Source organism: Aulonocara stuartgranti, assembly GCF_965226115.1.
Source record: "Aulonocara stuartgranti genome assembly, chromosome: 16".
NCBI lineage: Eukaryota > Metazoa > Chordata > Actinopteri > Cichliformes > Cichlidae > Aulonocara > Aulonocara stuartgranti.
In genome coordinates this window covers 33,263,011-33,287,413 of record NC_138952.1, presented here as the reverse complement: position 1 = coordinate 33,287,413, position 24,403 = coordinate 33,263,011, and the positions used below count along the sequence as shown (strand labels likewise).

The following is a 24,403-nucleotide window of genomic DNA, read 5'->3' as shown; positions in this document are numbered from 1 at the left end:
ATTTGATCCCCTGCTGAAGTTTGTACACTTAGAAAGAAATGAACCCCCTGTTTTTATGCTTGTTTCATTTTAATGGAGAACATCAACCAAACATCCATAAAGAACTCATTACATAAAAAATATAAATTGATTTACATGTTTGCTTGATTCCCAAGCAAAACATGACTTAGTAGTTGATGGTGCCATTAATGAGAGTGTTACCGGTGGTGTTCTTGGTGACTGTGGTACCACCACCTTTCTCATGATCATCCTCACCCCATGGGCCAAGATCTTGCATTGATGGTCATTTTACATTTCTTCCATTTCCGATAATCCCACTGACAGTTGTCACTTTCTCATCAAGCTTCTTGCTGATGGTCTCGTAGCTCATGCCAGCCTTGTACAGGTCTACGATCTTGTCCCCGACATCCTTTGAGAGCTCTCTGATCTTGCCAATGGTGGTGGAGAGATTCTTCAGTGGAAGAAGTTGGCTCTGTGGACAGGTGTGTTTTATACACAAAAGAATTTTGATCTGGAGTATGTGCAATTGATCAACTGACTGACTGATTGTAATCTGTGTGCCACATGTGCACATAGCCAATCAAATACTTATTATTAGAGGATTGTTAGAGAATTTCTTTATAAGGGAGCAAACTTTAAGCAGATGATCAAAGAATTGTTTCCCTCACTTTAGCTGTTCATCATACAGATATGTTTTTGGAAAACACTGGTTACTTTGAAAACTGTGGTTAAGGAATACAAAGCCAAGCTAAGCAACATATGAAGTACTGCTTTGGATGCATGGCATCGAACAGCAACCTTAGAGATCCTCATTGCAGTCACTTAAATAGACATTAATTTTGTCTTGTGGACAGAAATTCTTCAGCAGGCTGTGGGAAGCACTGAGAGTCCTCGCGGGTGAAACAAGTACAGATGTGTGTGTGTTGTGGTTACCTGAACATCTAGTGATGCAGGTCACGTCTCCGTGTGTTCTCCCTTAAATCTTAGGCAAACACAACTGGCACAAGTAATCACATGCATATGTTTGTGTGTCTGTGTGTGTGCTTTGGTATACGTGACAGATTGATGCCTTGCCAGCTTTACATATGAACTCCTCATTGTTTGCTTTAATCTATCAGTGTGAGCCGAGGAGGGGTAAATCAGAAAGACTCGTCTCAGCTGATATGCTGAACACACACACACACACACACACACACACACACACACACACACACACACACACACACACACACACACACAAAAACACACAAACGCACCTTTGGAAACCTTTGTCCCCCAGCCAGAGCTGTGACCTTTGTACAGTGTGGCTACAGAGAGAGAGCAGCGTTAGGAGATCTGCTATCGAGCACAACTGATTTTTTTTACCACTTCATTTAGATATCAGTGCGTTCATTGCGAGCATTTCTCAGACCTTAGCTGGCAACCTACACTCCCTTACACACCCACGTGCATGCTGCTCTGATAACCAAGGAAACCTGTCCATAACTCCAGGTTTCAAAAAAACTGTCCAGTACTCCACGATCCCAGTTTAGAATTACTATCTTGCTTAAGCAGGCACACAGAGTTTTCCCCTTTTAAAGTAGAACTTACATTGTTGCTATCAGCTTCAGTAAAACTGCTCTGCTTTGTTTTAACTTTCAAATATGAGGAACTGATTTTACTTCGCGGCAGAATGAACAAAAATTCTTTCAATAGGTTCACTAAAAAAATTATTATTATTTTTTATGTTACTATTGTGACCTTGAGGCGATGATGTGGATACACTGCATCATGTGTGAAACTGATGGCAATTTAAAAAAGGATATTTAATTTAATAAAGCAAATATAGATTAAATTGTTATTTATATTAAAAGACTGAAAAAGATCCAAACATACTGTAACAACTCTGTAACAATATAACAGCTTAAAAAAAAACTTTAATAGTGTTTATTTTTTCTTCCTTCCAAACAGTGTCCTTTATACTTGCACCATTTACATCATTCTTCATGTGTCTGCTCTGATCAGTGCATCGTGGATGCAAGGTTCATGCAAATCTCCGTCAACATGATTTCTGAGATCTAATCAAGGCCCAGTGCTGCCATGTGAGGAGACCTGAACATCAGTCGGCGTTGGAGTTTAAACAGGTCAGTGATTCAATTTGGTCTATTTGACAAGAAAAGGCTTCTAATTTCATTAACTCCAAATAAAGCAGACTTTGTTTAACTCACACGGCAGAGGACACCTCCACTCTCCTAACCTTCTTTAGCTTTGTATGGAGGCAATTAAAGCATCCATCCCTAGATACACCTTGAAAACTGTCTCATACACTGATTTTTGTTCTTTGATTAATGGAAAGAAATGAAGAAATACTGAAACACACTGCTACACTAAACACTGTTGCCGGGTATTGTAAGCTGTGCAGACTGAAAAGTCCTTTTAGGGTAAATTTCACCTTAGTATGGCGGCAGGGAGGAAGGTAAATATGGGTCCATTGTAACATGGTAAAATAAATGAATAATAATAATGATCAGTAAATTCTTGTTGTTCTTGTTTCGGTGCATCATTTACAGTTAATGGCATGTTCAGCATAAGTAGACCAAGCAAGGAGTGAACAACAGGCCGTAAACAAAAGACCTGTTATTACACCTGAACAACAAAAAATAATTATATGTAACAAAGGACAAGACAAAAAATGAAAATAAAAAAATGACATGCTCAACTCCAAACAATAACAGTTAAATGTGTAAACAGTTTAATGGATGCTAAACCATCAAAAAGCCAAACTATTAATGAGAATTTCATCATTTATTGACTATAACCTGGTGTCTGTTTTGTTTTTCTTATTGCCATATGATATTAAATACATTATATGTGTAACTGTGAGTTCTGATAAATGGAAACAGAATGACTAAACAGAAGTGACTGACAGCAACAATAAATATAAAGTTTACTTATATTTATTAAAAACATATCAAGAATTACAGTTTTGTCAGGAAAAAACAAGCAATGAATGACAACAAAGTCAACAAAACGGAGGAGCATTCAATAATAATAATAATAGTAATAATAATAATAATAATAATAATAAAGCATGAACCTCGTGGATTATAATGCACGTGTCTGCTTCACTGAAAATGAATGGAGAAGTCCGTTTAGTGCGTGTGTGTGTGTGGTCCTGTGGTGGAGGTGTGAGTGGGTGGAGAGACCTTATCCATCATCTGATACCTTCAAGCTCTCCCGGTAAACTCCAGCCCCTAATGCAGGAAGTCATAAATATGACTCACTGATGCGTTCATGTGCTGCTCGATACTGGGGACAATCCCAAACATGCGCTCTAACCGCACAGGCGCTTTGTTGAGCTGCGCTACAAAAGGAAACACAAATAAAGGAGTTCACATTTTACTAATAAATAAATACGTAAATAAAGCCAACGTGTGCGTTTTCTTTATATAAAGAACGTTTTCATTTGTAAAAGAAAAACTGAGTGCTTTTAGGGTTTTACTAGAGACCAAACAAAGCACTGAAATACAGGTTTTTGCCTCATTAGAAAAACCTGGCCAAGAAGAACGTTTTTTAACTGCATAATAATAGACAGGCGACAAAAATACCCTTAAAAATAGTCCATTCAATATCGAGAATCAGTGTGTAGCAGCTACTTCACAAAAATTGTAACCTTGTAACCTAATTTTATTTTTCTTCTTTCATTTTGTATTTGTTTTTATTAAATGGAGTACTTTATACACATAAAAATGTCTAAAAATTGAAAACACATTTCTGTAATAAAAATCGGACACCGTACTGACTTTGCTTGGCAGAAATACCCGATTTTGTTTCATTTCAAGTAAGAAGAAACTCGAAAGGTGTGTTCAAGGAGAAATTGTGACATTTCCGACAGCCTTGAATGCAGCAGACCCTCGGCGCGGTGAGGAGGTGCTGCAGTTTCAAACGGACTTTATTCCGTCCTCGGGCTCAGTGCGCGAGGCTGATAAGTTTTTACCCTGAAGAACATTTGCGGATTATTCTCGTGTTTTATTTCGTTTTCCCTCCTAGAGAAGTGCAACAGGTGCGGCAGAGGGGACACTTTTAAAAGTTTGAAAATAATGCTGCTGACGGAATAAACCAGCCCGAGAGGACACGACAAGTGGATTTTACGCACCGAGCTTCGTGCGCTGGAGACAGCCACACGTTTGTCGTACACCGGAGAACCGCTCTTTGCTCTGTGTTTGTTCACGTTGTCACGGACATTTTCTACTTCATGATGCCACTTTTTCTGGCGTCTGTGAATTATCGGAAGGAAACGGTGTAAAAACAAAAACAAAAAAACAACAACGACAACAACAACAAAATGTTAAATTTAGTGGAACGTGACAGCCGGAGATGAACTTTCTCCGTAATGATTGCAGGAGCTCTGGTGAATGATTGACAGCTGCTCGCAGGATCAACTGGATTTACCGTCAGACTTCAGCTTATGCTTTAACCATTAAGAGGCTGTTTATGTCCAGATTTATTCACCAGAAGAAGAAAGTTCTCAGTCAGGTTTCTGAGATGACCATGCAGTAAAAGGACTCTTGTATTAGATTTCTTCGTTAAATGACTCCAAATGAATCGTTGTGAATTTTAATATTTATTTATGGCATCTACAGTGAGACACATGCCGTGGCCCCTCATAATGCTGCTGCTGCTGCTCCTCCACTCCCCTGGCTTCACATTAGGTGCTTCTAAGGATCTGGTGTGTGAGCCCATAACTGTGCCCATGTGTCGGGGCATTGGTTACAACCTGACCCACATGCCCAATCAGTTTAACCACGACACCCAGGAAGAGGTGGGCCTGGAGGTCCACCAGTTCTGGCCCCTGGTCCGGATCCGCTGCTCCCCGGACTTACTCTTCTTCCTATGCAGCATGTACACACCAATCTGCCTGCCAGACTACCGCAAGCCGCTCCCACCCTGCCGCTCGGTGTGTGAACGAGCCAAACGGGGCTGCTCGCCTCTCATGAGTCAGTATGGCTTTGAGTGGCCCGAGAGGATGAGCTGTGAGCAGCTGCCACAGCTAGGGGACGAGACCCTGTGCATGGACCAGAACAGCAGCGAGACCACCACCCTGGCTCCCCCGTTCCCCAAGCCCACCCCTAAGGGCAGGACTAGACCGCCGAGCCCCCCGCAGTGCGACAGGGAGTGCCGCTGCAGAGAGCCGCTGATCCCCATCATGAGGGAGTCTCACAGCCTGTATGGCCGGGTCCAGACTGGCCCACAGCTCAACTGCGCCCAGCCCTGCCACCTGCCTTTCTTCTCGCCAGATGAGCACGCCTTTACTAGCTTCTGGGTGGGACTGTGGTCGGTGCTGTGCTTCATCTCCACCTTGACAACCGTTGCCACCTTTCTCATTGACATGGAACGCTTCAAGTACCCAGAGAGGCCCATCATCTTCCTGGCTGCCTGCTACCTCTTTGTCTCCTTGGGTTACATCATCCGGCTGGTGGCAGGTCACGAGCGAGTGGCGTGTGGCGCCAGCGGCGACCACCTGCACATCCTCTATGACACCAACGGCCCCGCTCTCTGCACCCTCGTCTTCTTGCTGGTGTACTTCTTCGGCATGGCCAGCTCCATCTGGTGGGTGGTGCTGTCCTTCACCTGGTTTCTGGCCGCAGGGATGAAGTGGGGCAGCGAGGCCATCGCGGGATACTCACAGTATTTCCACCTCGCCGCTTGGCTCATCCCCAGCGTCAAGACCATCGTGGTGCTGGCTCTCAGCTCTGTGGACGGGGACCCTGTGGCTGGAATCTGCTATGTGGGGAACCAGAGTCTGGAGAATCTGAGGGGATTTGTGCTCGCACCTCTTGTGGTTTACCTCTTCACCGGATCGCTTTTCTTACTCGCCGGCTTTGTTTCTCTGTTCCGCATCAGGAGCATCATCAAGCAAGGTGGCACCAAGACGGACAAACTGGAGCGGCTGATGATTCGCATCGGGCTCTTTACGGTGCTGTACACTGTCCCCGCCACTATTGTGGTGGCCTGCCTGGTGTATGAGCAGCACTACCGGCCTGGCTGGGAGCGAGCTTTGGCCTGCCTCTGCCCGTCCGAACGCCAGCGCTTGGGACTAGGCCCGGACTACGCCGTCTTCATGCTCAAATATTTCATGTGCTTAGTGGTGGGCATCACCTCAGGAGTCTGGATTTGGTCGGGAAAAACTTTAGAGTCCTGGAGGAGGTTTGTGGCTCGATGCTGTCCCTGTTGGCCACAGAAAGCCACCGCTCCACCCTCCATGTACAGTGAGGCCAGTACTGCTTTAACTGGACATACTGGAACTGGGCTGACATCAGGGATCTACCATAAAGCTGTTCCGCCTCATATATGAGCTTTTAAGAGGACTCGTGTACAGCCACATCTCCCAGTATCCAAACACAGACTGGGATTGTGGACATATATCAGAACTGTGAGCTAGAACTGCTTTCCTTGGACGTAGAGCTCAAACCTTTGACTGAACTTGACTGTCACTGAGGAACTAACCTTTGAGTTAAATGGATCCATAATGGAGTCCCACATGCTTCTCCTCATCCTGAGCACTGACAGAGAGAGAGAAAAAAACACATATTTATTTATGTATATATTGTACAAATATTTGGTGTTTAAAAAAAAAAGATAACATGCCATATATTTAGTTTCTAACCAGCTGATGCCACTGCCACAATCGTAAGTGTAAGACGCCAGAAAAACAAATCAGATTTGAGCTGTATACACTCGTGTATAAATGTGCTGTAGTATGTCAGTGTCTGAGTGAATTGTTTTGTATGGTTACAAACTGAAGGTGGGAAAAGGTCCTTATTATGTTGCTTTTTCCCAAAACCAGAGATGAAATTCTTTGAAAGTCTTTTTCTCATTTTAACTGTCTCGTTAAATCACTAAAGTTTCTGTGGGGGGGAATCTAGTTTTGTTCATGTATTGTGAACCAATGCACAATGTTTATGTTAAAGATACAGGATGAAACTTCAGCCCCATCTGCTGGTTCAAAGGGGACCTGCTCACCCCCCACATCACCCCCAACAGATGAACATTAGACCACAGACCCATCTGAATTTTGTTCGTAGCTGTTGAAAAACATTAATAGCATAAATGACCAATTAATGATTATTCTGTGGTGCCCTGACCTCAGCTCAGTGACCTCTAGAGGTCCTTGGACCTCACTTTGAGAACCACAAAGTGATTTTTATAGCAGTATTTTGCCAGAACAAACAGATGTTAGGGTTAGACTCTGTACAGTAAAGGTCACCTTAGACTCTGGAAAACTGAACTAGCCACGTTTAACAAATAACCAAGACATAGTTTAAATCTATAGAAGTAAAAAGTAACAATTTAAATTTTCCCAGGTTGTTATTTATCTTGTTCTGTTTGGGATTTGGACTGCTGGATGAAGAAAACAAGCACTTTGAAAAATCTTCTTTTTGAACAATGTCACAATTTAAAAGCTCTTTTGCTTAATAGTTAATTAACTGAGGAACTTAGAATGTGCCTGTATTTTGAGTTTTTCTCATGTAAGTAAGAACCAAACCCTCCTATGTTGAATGGATCTGTGGTCTAATGTAAGTTATCTGTTTGACAACTTGATAAAAACTGTCACACTCACTGCACGGTGTACAGTTTACCCAGAAAAGTGTGCGTGTGTGGAGGGTGGGGATGGGAAAGAGAGACAGAGAGTGCTAAAGACAACAAAATGAATGACGGTGGACGAGTACAACATGAAATCCGTCTCAGTGCAGAGTGCTGCAGCGCTAATGCAGAACTGACTGGACCTGTGACGTTCTGTAATATTTCCATTCATTGCTGATGGTCATTTGTGTTGTTTAGATTACCGTGTGTCCCACATGCTAGATAGCTCTAATTTATTAGTCTGATGTGTGTGAAGGAAATGATTGTATGAGTGATGATGAATGCCAAAAAAAAGAAATGCTCCTAAAACTGATGTGTAGATTAAAGAGTACATGTTGGGTTTTTTCAGTTTTTACATTGACAGACCTCCTCAAAGGACGTTGATAAAATACTGTAGATTTTGATTCATGTTGTGGAATTAAAAGTGTTGGATCTTGAACGTTGTGCACTGCTTTTTGACTGTGTATGAAGCCCTAAAACATTAACTGACTGCTGAAGAGTGCGCACGAGAGCGCAAAGTTCAACTAGGAAGAAATTAGTTGTTCAGTAACCTGATTTGGAAGTTCTTGCATTCACTAATAATGGCAGTATAGTGGATGTGTAACCATTTGCTGCCCTGTTTATGACAAATTTGTGGAAATACACAACTATTCTACGAAGTCTCACCTACTTCTTGCAAGAGGGTTTCCTTGAATAGATTGCTGATCTCTTGGAATGTGTTGTCACATTGTAGCACCACCCTACATCGTTAAACGTCACAACAAGACACCTATTCATTCTTCATTCATTCCTTCAGCCAGACATATGTAAATATCAGATGTATGTGAGTAATTGTTACTGATAGCAAGCTGAAAATGCAGCACTTGACCTGAGGGACATTAGAATTTAACAGAAAAATAATGAAGTCCAATGTGTTGGAAGTAAACCATGTGTGGTTTGATGTGGCTTAGATACAGTGTTACAACAGTATTCAACGTATAATCAGGTACTTTTTGGGGGGTGAAAATAACTTTAGAGACAATACAGTTGACGGGAATGTCTGTCTTTAAATAATCCAGGAAGCTATCAGCTGACTAAAAGCAAGATACTTGCTATTGTATAAATAAATCTACTATTGTATGAATTCTATCTGTTCACTTTCAATATGCACACAGTCCTGTTACACACACTGAAAGCATTTAGGCATGTAGACATGGTCAAGACCACCTACAGTTTAAAGCAACAGTAACTTCCATAACTGCTCATTACAGCCAAGGTGTGCAGAAGAGCAGCTTTCAACCTTGTAGGAGATGGGCTACACTGGCAGAAGACCACACCAGGTATCACTGCTGTCAGCTAAGAACAGGAAACTGAGGTTATGATTTATATGGATTACCAAAATTGGACAATTGCAAAATTAGGATAGTAGGGTCAGAACATAAACATGAAAGCATGGATCAGTGCTGCCTTGTATAAGAGGTTCAGGCTGCTGGTGGTGTAATAGTGTGAGAAATGTATTTTCTTGGCACACTTTGGGTCCTTTACTGTCAACTGAGCATTGTTTAAATGCTGCAGCCTATCTGAGTATTGCTGATGAGCAAATCCATCTTATCCCACACCACATCACAAAAATCAAATCTCAGAACTGGTTTGTTGAACATCACATCACGGTAATCAAATGGCCTCCACAGTCACTGGATGTCAGTCCAACAGAGCACCTTTGGGATGCGGTGGTACAGGAGATTCACATCATGGATGTTCAGCTGACATCTACAGCAACCCTGTGATGCTGTCATGTCAACATGGACCAAAATTTCTGAAGAATGTTTCCAGCACCTTGTTGAATCTTTGCTATGTGGAATTCAGACAGTTCTAAAGACAAAAGGGTCCAACCTGGTAGTAGTACTTTAGTGTCAAGTGAGTGTATATTGTTATGCCACTGAAAGCAACAAAGGATAGATTCAAAAGATGCATTTAACAAACTTTTGCCTATACTTGCAGTACAGTTAACAGAAATTTGCAGAAAACAAGTGCTTTCATATGATCTTTAGATATTTATGCAATCAGAATGATTTATCTAACTCAAGAAAAACTTGTTTCAATTTCACCACTGACAAAAAGAGCCTCATATATATGTTTACAATTTGAACTGCTTCCTTAAAAAAAAAAGTAGATAAACTGCTTAAACTGGTTTACAATTCAACCATGTAGCCACACCTGTTTCTCAGTGTACTCCTAGTGCGAAGTATCAGCTCTACTTTGGACTGCTTGCGTTCTGTGTAACGGTTAGAATCAAATCAAAATGTATTTATATAGCACATATTAAAAACAACAAAGTTGACCATAGTGCTTCACAGTCAGTGAAAGCATGAGACAATTAAAACAAAACAATAAGAAAACAGGGCAGGAAACCATAGGTGACAGCAGAACAAGCCAGATAACAGCCAACTAGTTAGAATCAAAAACCAAAGTACAAAGATATGTTTTAAGACATGATTTAAAAGACTGGATAGACTCAGCAGTACGAATATGAACAGGGAGGTTATTCCAGAGTCTGGGTGCTACCGTTGCAAAGGCTCGGTCACACCTAGGTTGTGCTAGGAGCATCTGATTGGATGATCTTAAGTGCTCTATTGGGATTGTACAAATGGAGGAGTTCGGAAAGATAGCTGGGCACCAAATTATTTATAATTTTAAAAGTGAACAAAAGAATTTTAAAATCTACATATTTAACAGGGAGCCAATGTAAGTTGGCTAAAATTGGAGTGATGTGTTCATAGCTTCTAGTACCTGTTAAGAGACGTGCAGCTGCATGTCTGTAAAAACCAAGGAATTACAATAGGAGCGATTCTCTGATTCCCTCACAACTGTGGGCTGTTTTTGATTTAGATATCATAATGCCAGCTAAGGTTAATGAATGGCGCATGTTGTGTTTTTCTAATATTCGGCTATAACACAGTGTTTAAACTGAACTCTGGGAAGTCAGGCTCAATATTCTCAACAATGTTTAGAACTTAGCTGATCATAAAGACACAATATAAAAGACAATAAACCACATTTGTTACATGATTAGTGTTTATTTAAAATACTCCATCTGCAAATGTTTTTTTTTTTCAATTAAAAACAAGACAAACTTCACAGCTAGAAGCCTACATAGTAAGCAAAAGAGAAGGGGAGCATCCATCAGTTTGTTTTCCCCCTCAGTATCTGTGTAGTGTGTTCCAAACCTTAGGCTGGATGGGTGCTTGGACAAGAACAACACTGGTGATCTGATGGGGGGCGGGGGGTGGGGCGGTGGGAATGAGGATCTAAGGAACTTAATACTGAGGCTGACCTGCATATACCCAACTTCCATATGGAGCCATTAATTTTCAAATACTGATCCAGAGTCAGTAAACAGCCTTGTTTGATCACCCGTGGTATACACAACTTAACACCAAATTGCAAATGGCACTCCTGATTTTCCTGTCACAAAACAGCTGACTGAGAAGACGTCAGCCAGCTCCCACACAGTGATAACAGCTCAGTGTCTTGTAATATGAGACATGGTGGATGTTCAATCCTGATGGACAGAAAAATGTACTCGAAACATATCGACAGTAAACATGTCTGAGTTACAGTCGCCACAGTAACTTCTGGTATTAAATCTAATTTACAACAAAGATCATTTTGCATTTTTTTTGTGGCTAAAGGAAAAAAAAGATACATTTGGTGAAAGTTTATATTTATATACTGTTAAGGAATCCCAGGAAATGACCAACCAACATTAACTTGCTATAGCACTCAAGCATGATTTCAATCTTCATTAACAACAACAAAAAAAACCAAAAAAAACAATTCGCCACATCTGAACAATTAACATTTGCTGGTTTTGGTCTTTCGTGGAATACGGTGACAGTAACAACAAATATAACTCACCACTCTCTTCATCCTTTAAGGCTGCATGAAGTAATTCAAACACTTTTGTAGAAAAGAAAAAAATAGAAACTAAAGTGTATTTCAGACAGATGATGAACTCAATCATTCATGTTCAATGTGTTCTCTCAGAAGTGACAGACATAACAAATAAATAAAGGACTTGTAAAAACAACAGTCAAATGATAATGCTTCAGATAAGGTAAACACCTTTAATTTAACAATCACGCACGTCTACAGCTGTAATGTAAATTACCGTGTGGACAGGTCATACAGTGGCATTTTGTCCTTGCCTGATAACTCTGTGGGTAATGCTTTCTGGGGCTGGCTGTGGGTTAGCTGAACTTTGGAGGTCAGAGGGCAGCAGTCTATGAGAGCACAGCATTGGAGCGTCGTATACCTATCAGGTTGTCTGCGCTGAGAGATCGCCTCATTGCGGATCGACTGAGGTCCTTGTACTTGTCTTCACATAGTCTTGAAATGGCCTGGAGGAGCATTATCAAAGCACAATTACTCAAAAGTCACACACAGATGGACTAGATCATTTTGATTTAACCAGGTGGTTTGAATTAAAGGTATCTAATGATTAGTAAATGATAAAACAGCCTTTGTTGCACTTTAAAAATCCAGGTCATGAGCAAAAAAGCTACATAAGAAATTTCTCAGACTGTTTTCAGAGGGTGGTTCTTCCTACTGTACTAATCACTAACACTTTTATTAGTTCAATTAAATCCTGCTTGTAAATGCCATAGAAACAGTTGCCAAAATAAACAGCCTTTAACTTGAGAATACAGAGTATCTACCAGCAACTCCTAATCCGAGGCAGCGGTAGATGAGTATTACAGACGGATGTTCTGTAGTCTCTGGAAGGAAGCTTACCTCTAGTTTCTGGGCACGCTGGTTGTTGAGGGGTTCCAGAGGGAAACTGAGGTTGTTGTCATCGGCCAGCTGTCGCAGGTCAAAGTAGTACTTGGCGTAGACGCTGGCCGGCACATTGATGTTAAATTGCAGAAGTTCCAGGAAGTGGCGCTCCATCTCATTCCTAGAGATCAGGAAGACACCTTAGGGTTATTCCCAACAGTCAAAACCTGGGACGTAATTTGGACTGTAAGGTATGAGTGTGTGTAAAAAATAGAGCCCATTTTTTACCTAGGAAAGAACAGCCTAGTCACCCAGTCTCAAAGTTAAAAAAATAATTGCATTTTACATAATTTGTGACACAGTAGGAGACATTTGAAAAGATTTATCAGAATCACACTTGTTTTTGCAGCCTGCTTTTTGAAACTTCAAGCGGCTGGTTATGGATAGAGGTGGGCGTACCGATTCAAATATTAATAGTACTGTTGCTATTGCTGGTGGTTTTGGTATTGAATAGATACTTTGTGTCGCTTAAGTTCAGTATGTATCAACTGAATTGAGTTTTTTTTTATTTATTTTTTTTTATTGTAATATAATAAAGAAAAACAAAATCACAACTTATTAACCATGACAAATGTCTATTTTTTGTGTGGACTATCATGTTTATGTTATTTGTAGACTATAGCACATCTAAACAGCAGAAGCTGACAGAGGTGCTTTAAAGACAGACACATTTAAAATTCATGAAAAACTTCAGTGTGTTGTTGTTTTGATTTTTTAAATTATTGTGAAAACTGAAAATCTGTTATTTAGTGATCATTACAATTATGTTGAGAATTCACAAAAATGATGATTCATCCCAGAACTCATGACACGGTCTCTTCATTACATAAGCTGCCTTTATTGTATTATTGCAGCATGGTAGCACGGTGGTTAGCACTGTTGCCGCACAGCATGAAGTGAGTTCAATTCCACCATCATGCCGGGGTCTTTCTGTGTGGAGTTTGCATGTTCTCCCCGGGTACTCCGGCTTCCTCCCACCATCCAAAGACATGCAGCTTATGGGGATGGGTTAATTGATTAATCCACATTGCCCATAGGTGTGAATGTGAGTGCGAATGGTTGTCTGTGTCTATATGTGTTAGCCCTGCGGCAGACTGGCAGCCTGTCCAGGGTGTACCCTGCCTCTCGCCCTATGACAGCTGGGATAGGCTCCAGCGCCCCCCGCGACCCTGAAAAGGATAAGTGGAAGCGGATGGATGGATGGTACTGGCCCTGTATTTAGATGGTATCGGATCAATATTAAAATTTGCAGTATCACACAGCACTAGTTGTTGCGACAGCCTTGATTAGTAGCAGGTGGATGAGTAATATTTTGAAGTAAATAGTCAACTACAGTTGTGCATTAAGGGAATATTTAGCTTAGACAATTTCTCCTGCAAGCACAACATATGAAAGTTCCTAGTATACAATATCTTTTTAGTGAAAAGCCACTGTAAACTAATCCCCCAAAACAACCACTGCAAAAGTTCCTTTTTGTACTTGTTCACAGAAAAGGGGACCAGGGTCCAACTGACAGGTAAGAAACAACTTCTCAACAAGACATTTTGATGAGTTCTGCTCGTTTAGCAAGCAGCAGTGAAGACGACACGATTTGAAGAAACAAAAGCAGACAGGACAAACCTCTCTCTACACAAACTTTTATATTCAGTCGCTTTCAGCTTTAAAACTCATCTCTCAGAAGATGGAATCTGATATATCTTTATAAAGGGCTCACACTCACACGTGGGTAATCAGACATCCAGGCACTTAGCTGGAGTATCGCAGCTCATCCTTTTCAAGACTACAACCTCCATCATCCTTCCTCATCATCACAGTCACGAGTAAAATCTAAGGGAGGTGGTCGCCAAGGAGACAGCATCCAGGATGCTTTGTTGGTCAGCAAAGGTGGTGAGAGCGAGTGTGTGAGTGTGTGTGTGATGTCTGGTCTCCCGGGGCAACTAATGGAGCGGGCGAGAGCCAGGACCATTATGTAGAAGCAGTGAGAGCACTTGAGACCCTCCTCTCCACTTCTCTCCGTCTCTGTTTCTCTCTCTCCCTCTACTCCTCTTCCCATCCCTCCATCCAGACCGGGCCGGGATCACAAAGACACTTCAGAGGAAGCAATGAAAACAGGGCACAGACAGGGTAGGTCAGACGTATGAGAGGGATGGGGGCTCGCAGAGAGAGCGCACACGCATCTTTCCAAATCACAAAAAAACAAGGAGGCACTTTCGACCTCTTTCACAAACACACGCATATGAGCGCGCACACACACGAAAAGCAATTGTAGGAAATAAAGCCTGGGTCTTCCAAGTGCAGCCTCTCGACTCTTATAGCCTGACAGACAGCACAGATTGCTGTGGCTTCTCTCCATCCCCGTATTTCATCTGTCTGCTTTAAGTGCATCCTTGTTGATGTATTCCTTTTATTTATTTATTTATTTATTGGTGATGATGGTAGTGGGGCGGATTGAGCATTATTAACAAACAATTTTCCTAGCTGGACAGCAAAAAACAAATAAATAAATTATTAAATCAACACATTTCTTCATTTTCTCATTGCATGTGCGTTTCCTGGAGCTTTCCCCACCTGAACATGCCAACAACCCACATTTTGGCACCCCAGAGTTCACCAAGAACAAACCCAAACAAGTACCCAATAAAGATTTTGGGTACTTGTATGTTCTCTCAACCTCTCAAACAGACCTGAGGATATCTGGAACAATGTTGATTCAGTGACAGCGGCATCTCTTTCCAAACCCAAAGGGGGAAATCAGCTTTGTACACAGGCTGAGTGCCACGGCCTTAGGAGGTGCTAAATGGGGACGGTGCTCTTCTTCCTAGCTGAATTTATCAAACACTTTCTTTCAAATTTAAGTGAAATGTCACAATTATGTTTCAGAAGCGATGTTCTGAAATTGTGCATCATATTCAAGCTTCTACCCACATCTTCTCTGGCTTTTCATTCCACTTACAAGTGCTTGAAACAGCTATTACCACATTTCATTTCTAGCATGTCTGCTAGCAAACTAGTTTTGACTGAATGCACTCTGATCGTGGTGCTTCACACGGGCCTGCAAGATACCAGTACAGCAGAATGAAAAGACTGTTTGGTTCCACAGTCGGTATGCTGTTTGATCAGTCAGCACCAGCAAAACAAGGATTTCCTTGATAAATTCACTCCATTTGAATTGTTGTTATTCTAAACCCTTGAGTAAGATTTGCCTTGATATGTGTACTTAAAGCACTAAATCTGCTTTACATTCTTGGTAATATTTGACATTACTATTTTAACATGTATTTTCTGAACAAGTTGATTGATCTTCTCTACAGAAATTAGACTTCACCAAGGATGTGACTATATTAACAGGAAACAGGTTACTAAATCCAGTGGTTCTTTTACAGTCACCATGTTCTCATTTTTCAGATCACTTGTACAACTTACATGTCCTCCACAGTGATGTCTTTTAGGATCTGGCAGTAGTCGACATTCCACACAGCTTGGTCATCCCAGACTTTAGAAGCCAGTAAGATGGCTCCCAGGACAATACGCTTCCAGTTGGCGGGGCAGATATCAAGCTCAGCGTAGGTCAGCAGGCGCTCCAGGTACACCTTGAGGACGAAGAATGTTAAAAGCTTCAGAGGTTTTAATAATTCCTTTGCTAGTTCACTACAATTAGTCAGGAACAATAGTCTGGTTGTGTGTGTATCTGTACTGAGCAAAATCCCTATATGCACCTTCCAGACTACTTTTACAGTATGTAACCACACTGTATTTCTGTTCTAATAACAATGATTATGAGACAAGCCAACAGCCACAACAGCACCACTGCAAAACTACAAAGATGTGTTGTTGTTTTTTTGCCATTTTGAAAACAGAATACTGAGTTTTCATTTTTGCAACAGCTGAAAATAATAAATAAGCAAAACACTACTTTCCAAAATACCCAGCCTGTAGGATGATATAAACTGAAAGTAAATATAGGGATTGAGCTAGAAAAATTCGAGAATCCTACTCTGACAGCTCTGACTTAAGAGTGTCTTTTGTCTTCATACTGACGATCAACTGTCATTTCTGCTATTTGGGAAAACAGCATAAATGCAGGCGTTCACTGCCATCTGGTGGCCATTTAATACAACATCAAAGTACTCAACAACAAAAACCTCCACAGCTGTGTTCATGTCACTCAGGTTATCTTCAGTACAGACAAACACGATGCTGAGCACAACTTGAATTAATATCCACTTGGTGATCTTTGTGTGTTTGATTAAATTCTGATACTGTAGAAGTACACCATGGCATGAGCTCCATCCAAAAAAACAAAACAAAACAAAACAAAAAACAAACCCAGACAGAAATCAAAAACAATATAAAAAAAGGAAAAAGAATTAAAACATTATAAACACACTGGGTGAAATCAAATATGCAGTGTGCAATGCAATTACTGTTGTAAATGTGATAAATAAATCAAGACACCACTTACAAGAGTGACAATGGCACATTCTGCAGTCAGCTGTGCAGCACTGAACAGTGTCCTGACGAAGCGGTAGATCAGTTTGTGTTCTGGGTCTACATATGCGTAGTCATCAGGCACCGGCTCTCTCTGCATGAGGTGAAAAATACACACTTGTCTGACAGAAGCAACAAAGGTCTAACAACAATCAGGTCACATTTGTTTGTTTGGGGTTATTTTTTTGTAGCTCAGTAATTCATCTGAAAGTCTGGAGCCAAAAGCTGTGTGGAAACGCACCACAAAAAGCTGGATGTGTCAGGCATGATGCAATGATTACATTCTTAAGTATAGAAAATTGATTGGTGAAAAAGAAGCTGTACCATTTAGCTGCTGAAATCCATTATTAATGGAAACTGTAGAATAAGTTTAACAGTGAAATTTCTTTATTTTCCACTACGATAACTTCAGCTCTGCCAAAAGCACGCTGTAAGGCAGTGAAAAGAAACCACTTCTGCATCTTTATCGCAAATCTACAACTGAATGGAAGTCATTAATGCAGACCGCAAGAGAGGATGTTTTTCTTCCTCATTATGGGTTCTTTTTAAAACAGTGATTCACATCCCTTTTGTGATGCATCACAACTCTTAATAACTTGTGAAGTTTCTAGAAAAACGTGGCCCAAAGAAGACCGGTGGGCAGAGTGCCTACACATGTAAATGTGATGGGTCTTCATACTGACTCACATCAACATGAACGATGTGAGTCTACCACCATTATTGAGCTGGAGAGCTGGTTAATTTCATTAACATGCTCACCGACAAGGGGTGCAACTTCTCATCAAAGATGTCCAGTGACCTGTCCGAGTCCCTACAGCACAAGCAATACATCAGTCAATATACTTCACAGGCACACTAGTTTTAATAAAATAATCTGCCAAAAGTTACACGATAGTAATCAAATCCAACATTTACACATACCTGTTTTTGATGTGGTAGTATATTGCTAAAGTGACACTGAAAGAGAAAGAAAAACCCCCGATTAGTTTAATAGCTACAACCTCAGTGTGACACTAGCATCGTGTGTGCATGTGTATTAGAGCTTATAGTGTGACAAAATATCTGACACATTCAGCGAGAAGGCTTCATTTAATCACACTCAGATAATCCTGATATAATGATCCACATTCACTGGACTAATGTCACTACAGATTATTGTCCTAAACGAGGGGAAACAACATGAGCTTTAGTCACGCATCTGTTTTCTAACACTCCAGGATTACTATGCTCTGATGTAACAGGACTTTGTTTTGAGGGAGGGACCTTTGGACAACACAGCCCTGTGTGTTTGTGTTTCTGAGAGACATTCTCACCATTTGATTGTGCTTTTGAGGTTTGGCTGGCTGACGGTGCTGTCGTCTATGAAGATGGTTGAACAGGAGCTGTATTTCTTTGAGAGTGGACCAGGGGACACCTTCACACATTTAAAAAAACAAAAAAATACAACACACAATTAACTGGTGTTCAGGGGACAGACGGTCACGCATGCTTCCTACATTTCCAATTTTTTGAAAGTTCTGTGTTATAATTGTTTTGTTTTAACAATATTTGTGGATCATCTTTGTTTAAATGTTTTCCTCGCTGAAAGTGATTCATTCACTGGCAATAAACGCAAATGAAGCCCTCTACAATATGAAATGTACAAGCTAATAGCCCATAAATTAAGTTCATAAGTTCCATTTAATTAGTTATATTAAAGTCACCATTAGGATATTAAAAACCAAGCTTAGTGTGATTGATTTTTTTTTTAAATATTAAAAGCAAAAATTTAATGTAAATTTTCAAAACACTTACATGACTGACATGGTTTATGTGGTTGCTTTTCCTCTTGTCTCGTACTGCAAAAGAATTAAAATGTTCAACAAAGACTAAAAGCAGCATCAATCACAGAAGACTAATTGTAATACCACAGCACTTAACAGCCTTTTCACACTCAAGAATCATGTAAAATAAATTATAGTTAGAAGAGTTTATTTACATTTGTTTAGATATTTTTCTGTAAATATAATACCATATATACTTATTCAACTATGTCTTGGACACATAACTCATAATGCATAGGTTAGCAAACCATTAAAAGTGATTTATTTTGTATTTTCCTTATAAAATTCTAAAAATCTTCTGAGACCCTTTCAAGTACCGTAATTGTCGGGCTATAAGCCGCTACTTTTTGCACAAGCTTTGAACCCTGTGGCTTTTAGTCAGGTGCGGCTTTTCTATGGATTTTCCATGATTTTTGTGATATCGTAAGACGATTTGTTTTGTTTGTTCCGCTGTTGTACGGCACTACGTTGCCTGGCGGAAGGATCGAGGTTCAAGAGTGGTATGTTAGTCACATGTCCGTCCGCCAGGCAACGTAGTGCCGTACGAAGTAGCGCGAAAAACAAACTTCAAAGTAGCGCTACGCATTCAGCGGGAGGCGTGGATGACGAGCGGCGATAAACTTGCGAAAAGCAAGTTATGCCCAACTCCACCGGTGGATTCTGACAGCGTGGAAAAGTGCGAAAACATCCACGATCACCAACGGATTTTGAAGGGCTGGACTGCTGCATGATGGAGAGGAGGACACCGCCAGCTTGTGCGGCTAATATTCAGGTGCGCTTTGTAGTCCGGGAAATACGGTAATCGCCAACTTGGTTTTTTAAATGATACATCTTAGTCTTAAACTCTACAGTAAGAAAGTGATGAATTTTTAAAAGACACTTATGTATCTGCAGAGCAGCAGCTATAACAATAGGATCTATAACTAAGGTCTCAGCCAGGATAGAGTGTTGTAATTTCACCCAACAGTTACCGGTGCTGTTCTCTGAGGGTGTAGCCGATCATCTCACAACTAGGGGAGCTGGCAGGTTAAAGACCACTGAATTTCAAACATTTGCTCAAGTGAAAAGATGTGTGCATGTTTTCTGTTAACTGGGATTTAGATGAAGACAGTTTGTGTGAATCACTGCTGTGTGAGTGTCATGTTATGATTGCTCACCGTCTGTCTGGGACTTGCTAAGGAAGATGGTGCTTGCTCGGGCGTGGTCCGATGGATTAGACTCCAAGGCCAGCTCTGATACAACAAAAGGAAGAAAAGCATTTAAATGTTCATTATTAGTGGCTGGTGTGAAGCATTTAGCTCCTGTTTCTGCATTAATAAAGAAAGAAAAGAAAAACCATAAAGTTGTGAGCTAACAAAACCATCAAACACTTATAAGATCACACAGTGTATTTATGTAAATCATCATCATAAATAGTGGAGAATAATGTAATAAAGACAGTCTTTTAATTGTTTAAAGACAAACAAGACATGAAGCTCAGAACAGATTAGAGAGACTGGGAACCTGTTTGTGCTTATGTGTTGGAGGTTTAAAGCCTCCAACACATCTGACTTAGAAGAACTAAATGTAATCGTGTTGCCTGACAGGTGGATTGTGTGCAAAATTTCAATTAAAGCATTACAATTACAATGACCTTTACTCCTTAAATCCAATTTGCCCGAGTACTATTAGCAAATGCAACGGCATTACTGTCCAATTACTTTTTCAATTTACTGTGCAAATACAGAGACTATCAAGGACACAAGCACTATGTTAAAACTTTTCACTACATTTAAAACAAAACCTCTGGTTTTCAAAACAACTTAGACATTAAACAGAGCACAAGTGTCATTAGTTTGATTTGCTGGCACTGGTTCATAGACGTCCACAACTTAGAAATCCATTTTCTCCAAATTCATGCAGACGGCACATTACATAAAATACAAGGGATTAGGTGATAGAAGCATTTGTTAAGGGAGTACCATAAGGAATGCACGACAGATTGCTGGCCTGTTTCCCCCCTCCCACTTTCACCCTGCCAACAGCTGGTTTCACAAACTGCACTCACAACTGTCCATAACCTCATAAATGGAATAAACTGTGCAAGCTGGGGAATCAATAAAGAGTGGCGACATAAGGACTGAGCTTGGCTCTACATCACACAGAAATATCTGAGATACTTTCCTGATCGGGGTCTGTACCACAGCATGAAATTACAGTGTGGGCATCAAAACTAAGAGGGGTACAACACTTAATATGTACTTTTTATTCTGTAACATTGTGTTCAACCACTACCTGCTTAAAGACACATTAAGATGAAGTTATTTCCTAAGGAATATGTAAATTTTATGCGTGAACATAAAAATGTCATGCAAAAAAAGAAAATACTAAACACAGTTGCCATTTGGGTTTGTTTTTGTGTGTGTGTGTGTGTGTCTCAGTTTCTTTATTTTTACCTTTTCAAGTTTCCCCACACAGTAGATTGCAGAAATTGATTCTAAGTAACCAAGATATCAAAAAGCTTGTTTTCACATTTGATGTCTAACTTTTGTATGTAATGCCAATTTGATCAATATAATGCAGTGGATAAATGGTGCCAAGAATGTCCTAATTAAAAAGGCCAGTTTTACCACTGGCATGGTAATAAATACAAAGAAGGTGTAACTAGGCAATAACCAAAGTGGGTGTGGTGTGTGCATGTTGTGAAACACTATTATTACTTAGTTCTTGGATGATCTTTCGCTTTCGATTCATCCCGTGGGTCAATATTAACAGAAGTTTGTGCATACATGATGTAGCCTGTATACAGTCATCAAAGTTTGCGTGTGTGCTTGGGAGTCACACAAAGATCATTCTGCTCTGTGCCAGTGGGTGGATTAGGATGAGCCTCCCTGTAAACAAACACATATGGGTGTAGTGTTTCACAGGCCCAGATACTGAAAAGTGAAACGGGGGTTAAAGCTATAAAGGAATCGTTAAGTGCTGGATGTCTGGCAGGCTCTTACCATCAGGGACCTCTCTGTCGCTTATGTGCTGCAGGTAGGGCACAGTGTCGTCGCTCACTTCGGTGCTGGTCTGGAACTCCTCCAGCCGCTCTGCCGGCAGTCTCGATGGCAGTTTGGGGCTCGACTCCGGAGACACGCAGCATGACACCGTATTCCCCATTCCAAACTGAGCGGAAGCTTCACACGATAGCAGCCAAATCCAAGTAGTGCAAATATATATAGCTAGCTGAGGTTAGCCTCCCTCGGCCTCATAAACATTACCAGGCTGCACTCAGTACAAGCACATTATCTTTGCTCTCCACCAATTCCCAGGAACTGCATTCCTGTCCATTTGTGGCTAAGTAGAGCAGCAGCCGGAGACCAAACAGCCAAAAGCTTTGCCTTTTAGTGGAAAGTCAGACTGGGCGTATGTAACAGTCGATATATTCTCGTCCTAACAAAAGCCGCTCTTAGTTTAAAGCAGCTGGTCCATTCATTCATTCAACATGCCAAAGTTTCGATGCTAAGTAGCCAACTAGCATTATAGCATGTTAGCTAACTAGTTAGCTCGGTTCGTTAACTTTTCTCTGCTCCTCATCAATTCAACTTTGTGGTACCAAGTAAATAAAACAGTCTCTTCAAAATGACCGTGTTACGTCTTCAAAATGTCACATTCCAGCAGACATATTTTACGAGACTTTCCGAGCAATCCCAGAGATGCCCTCTTGCAACTGAGCCCAGTGTGTCGACAAATCCAGTTCGAGGCTTTTGCGGCCTTCTTTGGAAAACAAAGAAAAAAAGGATAAAATTCTAAAAGACTAGCCAAGAAATTATCAATGGAGTTGCACTGACAAAGTCTTCTTCCGGTCCATCGTTAGACAACCAACTCTATTCACAATTCCGGACACCCCCATTTGAGTCTCCTCCCTGTCAGATTTGTGCCGTAGGTAGACGCCACTGCCACCATCTGTTGCCGGAGCTCCCAAACGGACAAGCCTTGGCACTGAACGTGGTAAGCCCGCCCACCTCGGAATTCCATGCATTACTATTGGCTAATAAATCAATGGGCGAGCATTTAAACCCTGCTAATTGGTTGTGAAGGCTGTCTATCAAAGAAGATTTAAACTCATGAAATGTAATTACAACGCTCCTATTTCACTGATCCACACCCTTTTTTGACAGTGAAAACCGAAGCCCATCCTCTATTGCACTACCTGTCACTCAGTGCATCTTTTGTTATTCAAACAACGCAATAAATTTGGATAGGCAAGCAGGGACTGTAAGTCAGGTGGTATATTTTTTTTAACATGCTACATTTGTTAAATCTTAATTCATTAAACAAATAAGAATGGCTGTTTAATTAAATGTGAAGCCTAAGAGTGAGAGGAAGATTTACTACTACTACTACTACTACTACTACTACTACTACTACTGTGTACAGCGACCTTGAGTGTTTTGAAAGGCGCTTTCAAATAAAATGTATTATTATTATTATTATTAATTAGGGATAAAAAAAACCCACAAAGCCCTGACAAATATTTAAAGATGAATCCGTGAGCTGATGATAGATTTCCTTACAGGCCACTGAAAACCAGTGTCAGACAGTTTTTATTAAAATGTGGCAGCTCAGACAGAACTTAAATTCACATTCTCTGGTTTCAGAAACAGGATTCCTGACTCCTCTTCCTTCTCACTCTTGGCTGTATGTGATGAAGCAGGGAAATCACAGATTGTATTAAAATTTTGCTCAATGATTAAATAAGCAAATGACATAAATCATACACTAGTGTCAATCTGCCAGCAGTATGTGTGTGTATGTTGAATATTTTAATGTGTAAACATGAAATTCTAAGTACAAACAAAGAAAGCCATGTCAGTCATCCAACCCTATTTTTGCAAGTTCATGCTGGAGACTAAAAAACATACTTCAGCAGACTTCAACTACTTTTTAAGTAAATACCCAATATACTTGAATTTACTTATAAATGGGAAATGGACTGGTACCTATAAGCATCTTTCTCCTCAGTTTTAAGTGCTCAAAACCCTTTCATTCTCATTCACCCAATTACACACAGTTATACAGTATTTCTTTTCCCAAATCTATACTTAAGCACTTATATCCAGAGATGGGCAGTAACGCGTTACTTGTAACTTTAAAGTAAAGTAAGGGATTACTATTGCAAAAACGGTAATTAGATTACCATTACTTTCCCGTAGGAACACTGCGTTACTAAAACCGTGATTTTTTGCGAGAATGTCTCACGACAGTGACGTAAGCGAGTGCACCGTTAGTGACAACAGCTGTGTGCGGATCAACAATGGATCATATATCGATTGTGGGAGAGAGTATGAGCGTGCAGCGTTTAAAGCGTGGAAGTACTGACCTTACTTTGAGTTTGATTCCATAAAAAGTGACAAAAACATTAGCGTCCATCGTGCGTGGGAAGAAAACTTCTTTTTACAGCGAAAAAAACCCCCTAAACTTCCAAGCAAGTACCGAGTGCGCAACGACGTAATGGGAAACTCACAGAGAAAGTCCCGGATTCTTCAACTGACCGCTGTGGCACACCTGCACCAGGGTAAACCTCCGCCTACCGCGGTGCTGCTTAATAGGTGAAGATAGAGCAACAGGACCGCTGAGTCTTTGACTTTATTTATGTTCTGCTGTGTTTTACTTGCATCTATTTGAAA

The 24,403-nt window shown here is 40.7% G+C and overlaps 2 protein-coding genes across 2 annotated transcripts; one reads left to right on the top strand and one right to left on the bottom strand.

Moving 5' to 3' along the window:
* Positions 1-3,826: 3,826 nt before the first annotated feature.
* Positions 3,827-8,062, top strand: fzd5 (frizzled class receptor 5). Its single transcript, XM_082509094.1, has one exon. The coding sequence runs from the start codon at positions 4,610-4,612 to the stop codon at positions 6,332-6,334; it is 1,725 nt and encodes a 574-aa protein (XP_082365220.1). The 5' UTR covers positions 3,827-4,609; the 3' UTR covers positions 6,335-8,062.
* Positions 8,063-10,659: 2,597 nt separating this feature from the next.
* Positions 10,660-24,233, bottom strand: ccnyl1 (cyclin Y-like 1). Its single transcript, XM_082509110.1, has 10 exons — positions 21,734-24,233; positions 19,907-19,981; positions 18,721-18,764; positions 18,240-18,340; positions 17,848-17,883; positions 17,686-17,737; positions 16,901-17,020; positions 15,862-16,028; positions 12,397-12,559; positions 10,660-12,002 (listed from the first exon to the last, which is right to left on the bottom strand). The coding sequence occupies exons 1-10, from the start codon at positions 21,891-21,893 to the stop codon at positions 11,886-11,888; spliced, it is 1,035 nt and encodes a 344-aa protein (XP_082365236.1). The 5' UTR covers positions 21,894-24,233; the 3' UTR covers positions 10,660-11,885.
* Between the last annotated feature and the right edge of the window lie 170 nt (positions 24,234-24,403).

Coding starts and splice junctions, on each gene's coding strand:
- fzd5 (XM_082509094.1), top strand. CDS start 4,610: ATGGCATCTACAGTGAGACACATGCCGTGGCCCCTCATAATGCTGCTG.
- ccnyl1 (XM_082509110.1), bottom strand. CDS start 21,893: ATGGGGAATACGGTGTCATGCTGCGTGTCTCCGGAGTCGAGCCCCAAA. Junction 19,982..21,733: donor CGACAGAGAGGTCCCTGATG/GTAAGAGCCTGC, acceptor TTGTTGTATCAG/AGCTGGCCTTGGAGTCTAAT. Junction 12,003..12,396: donor AGCGTGCCCAGAAACTAGAG/GTAAGCTTCCTT, acceptor ATGCTCCTCCAG/GCCATTTCAAGACTATGTGA.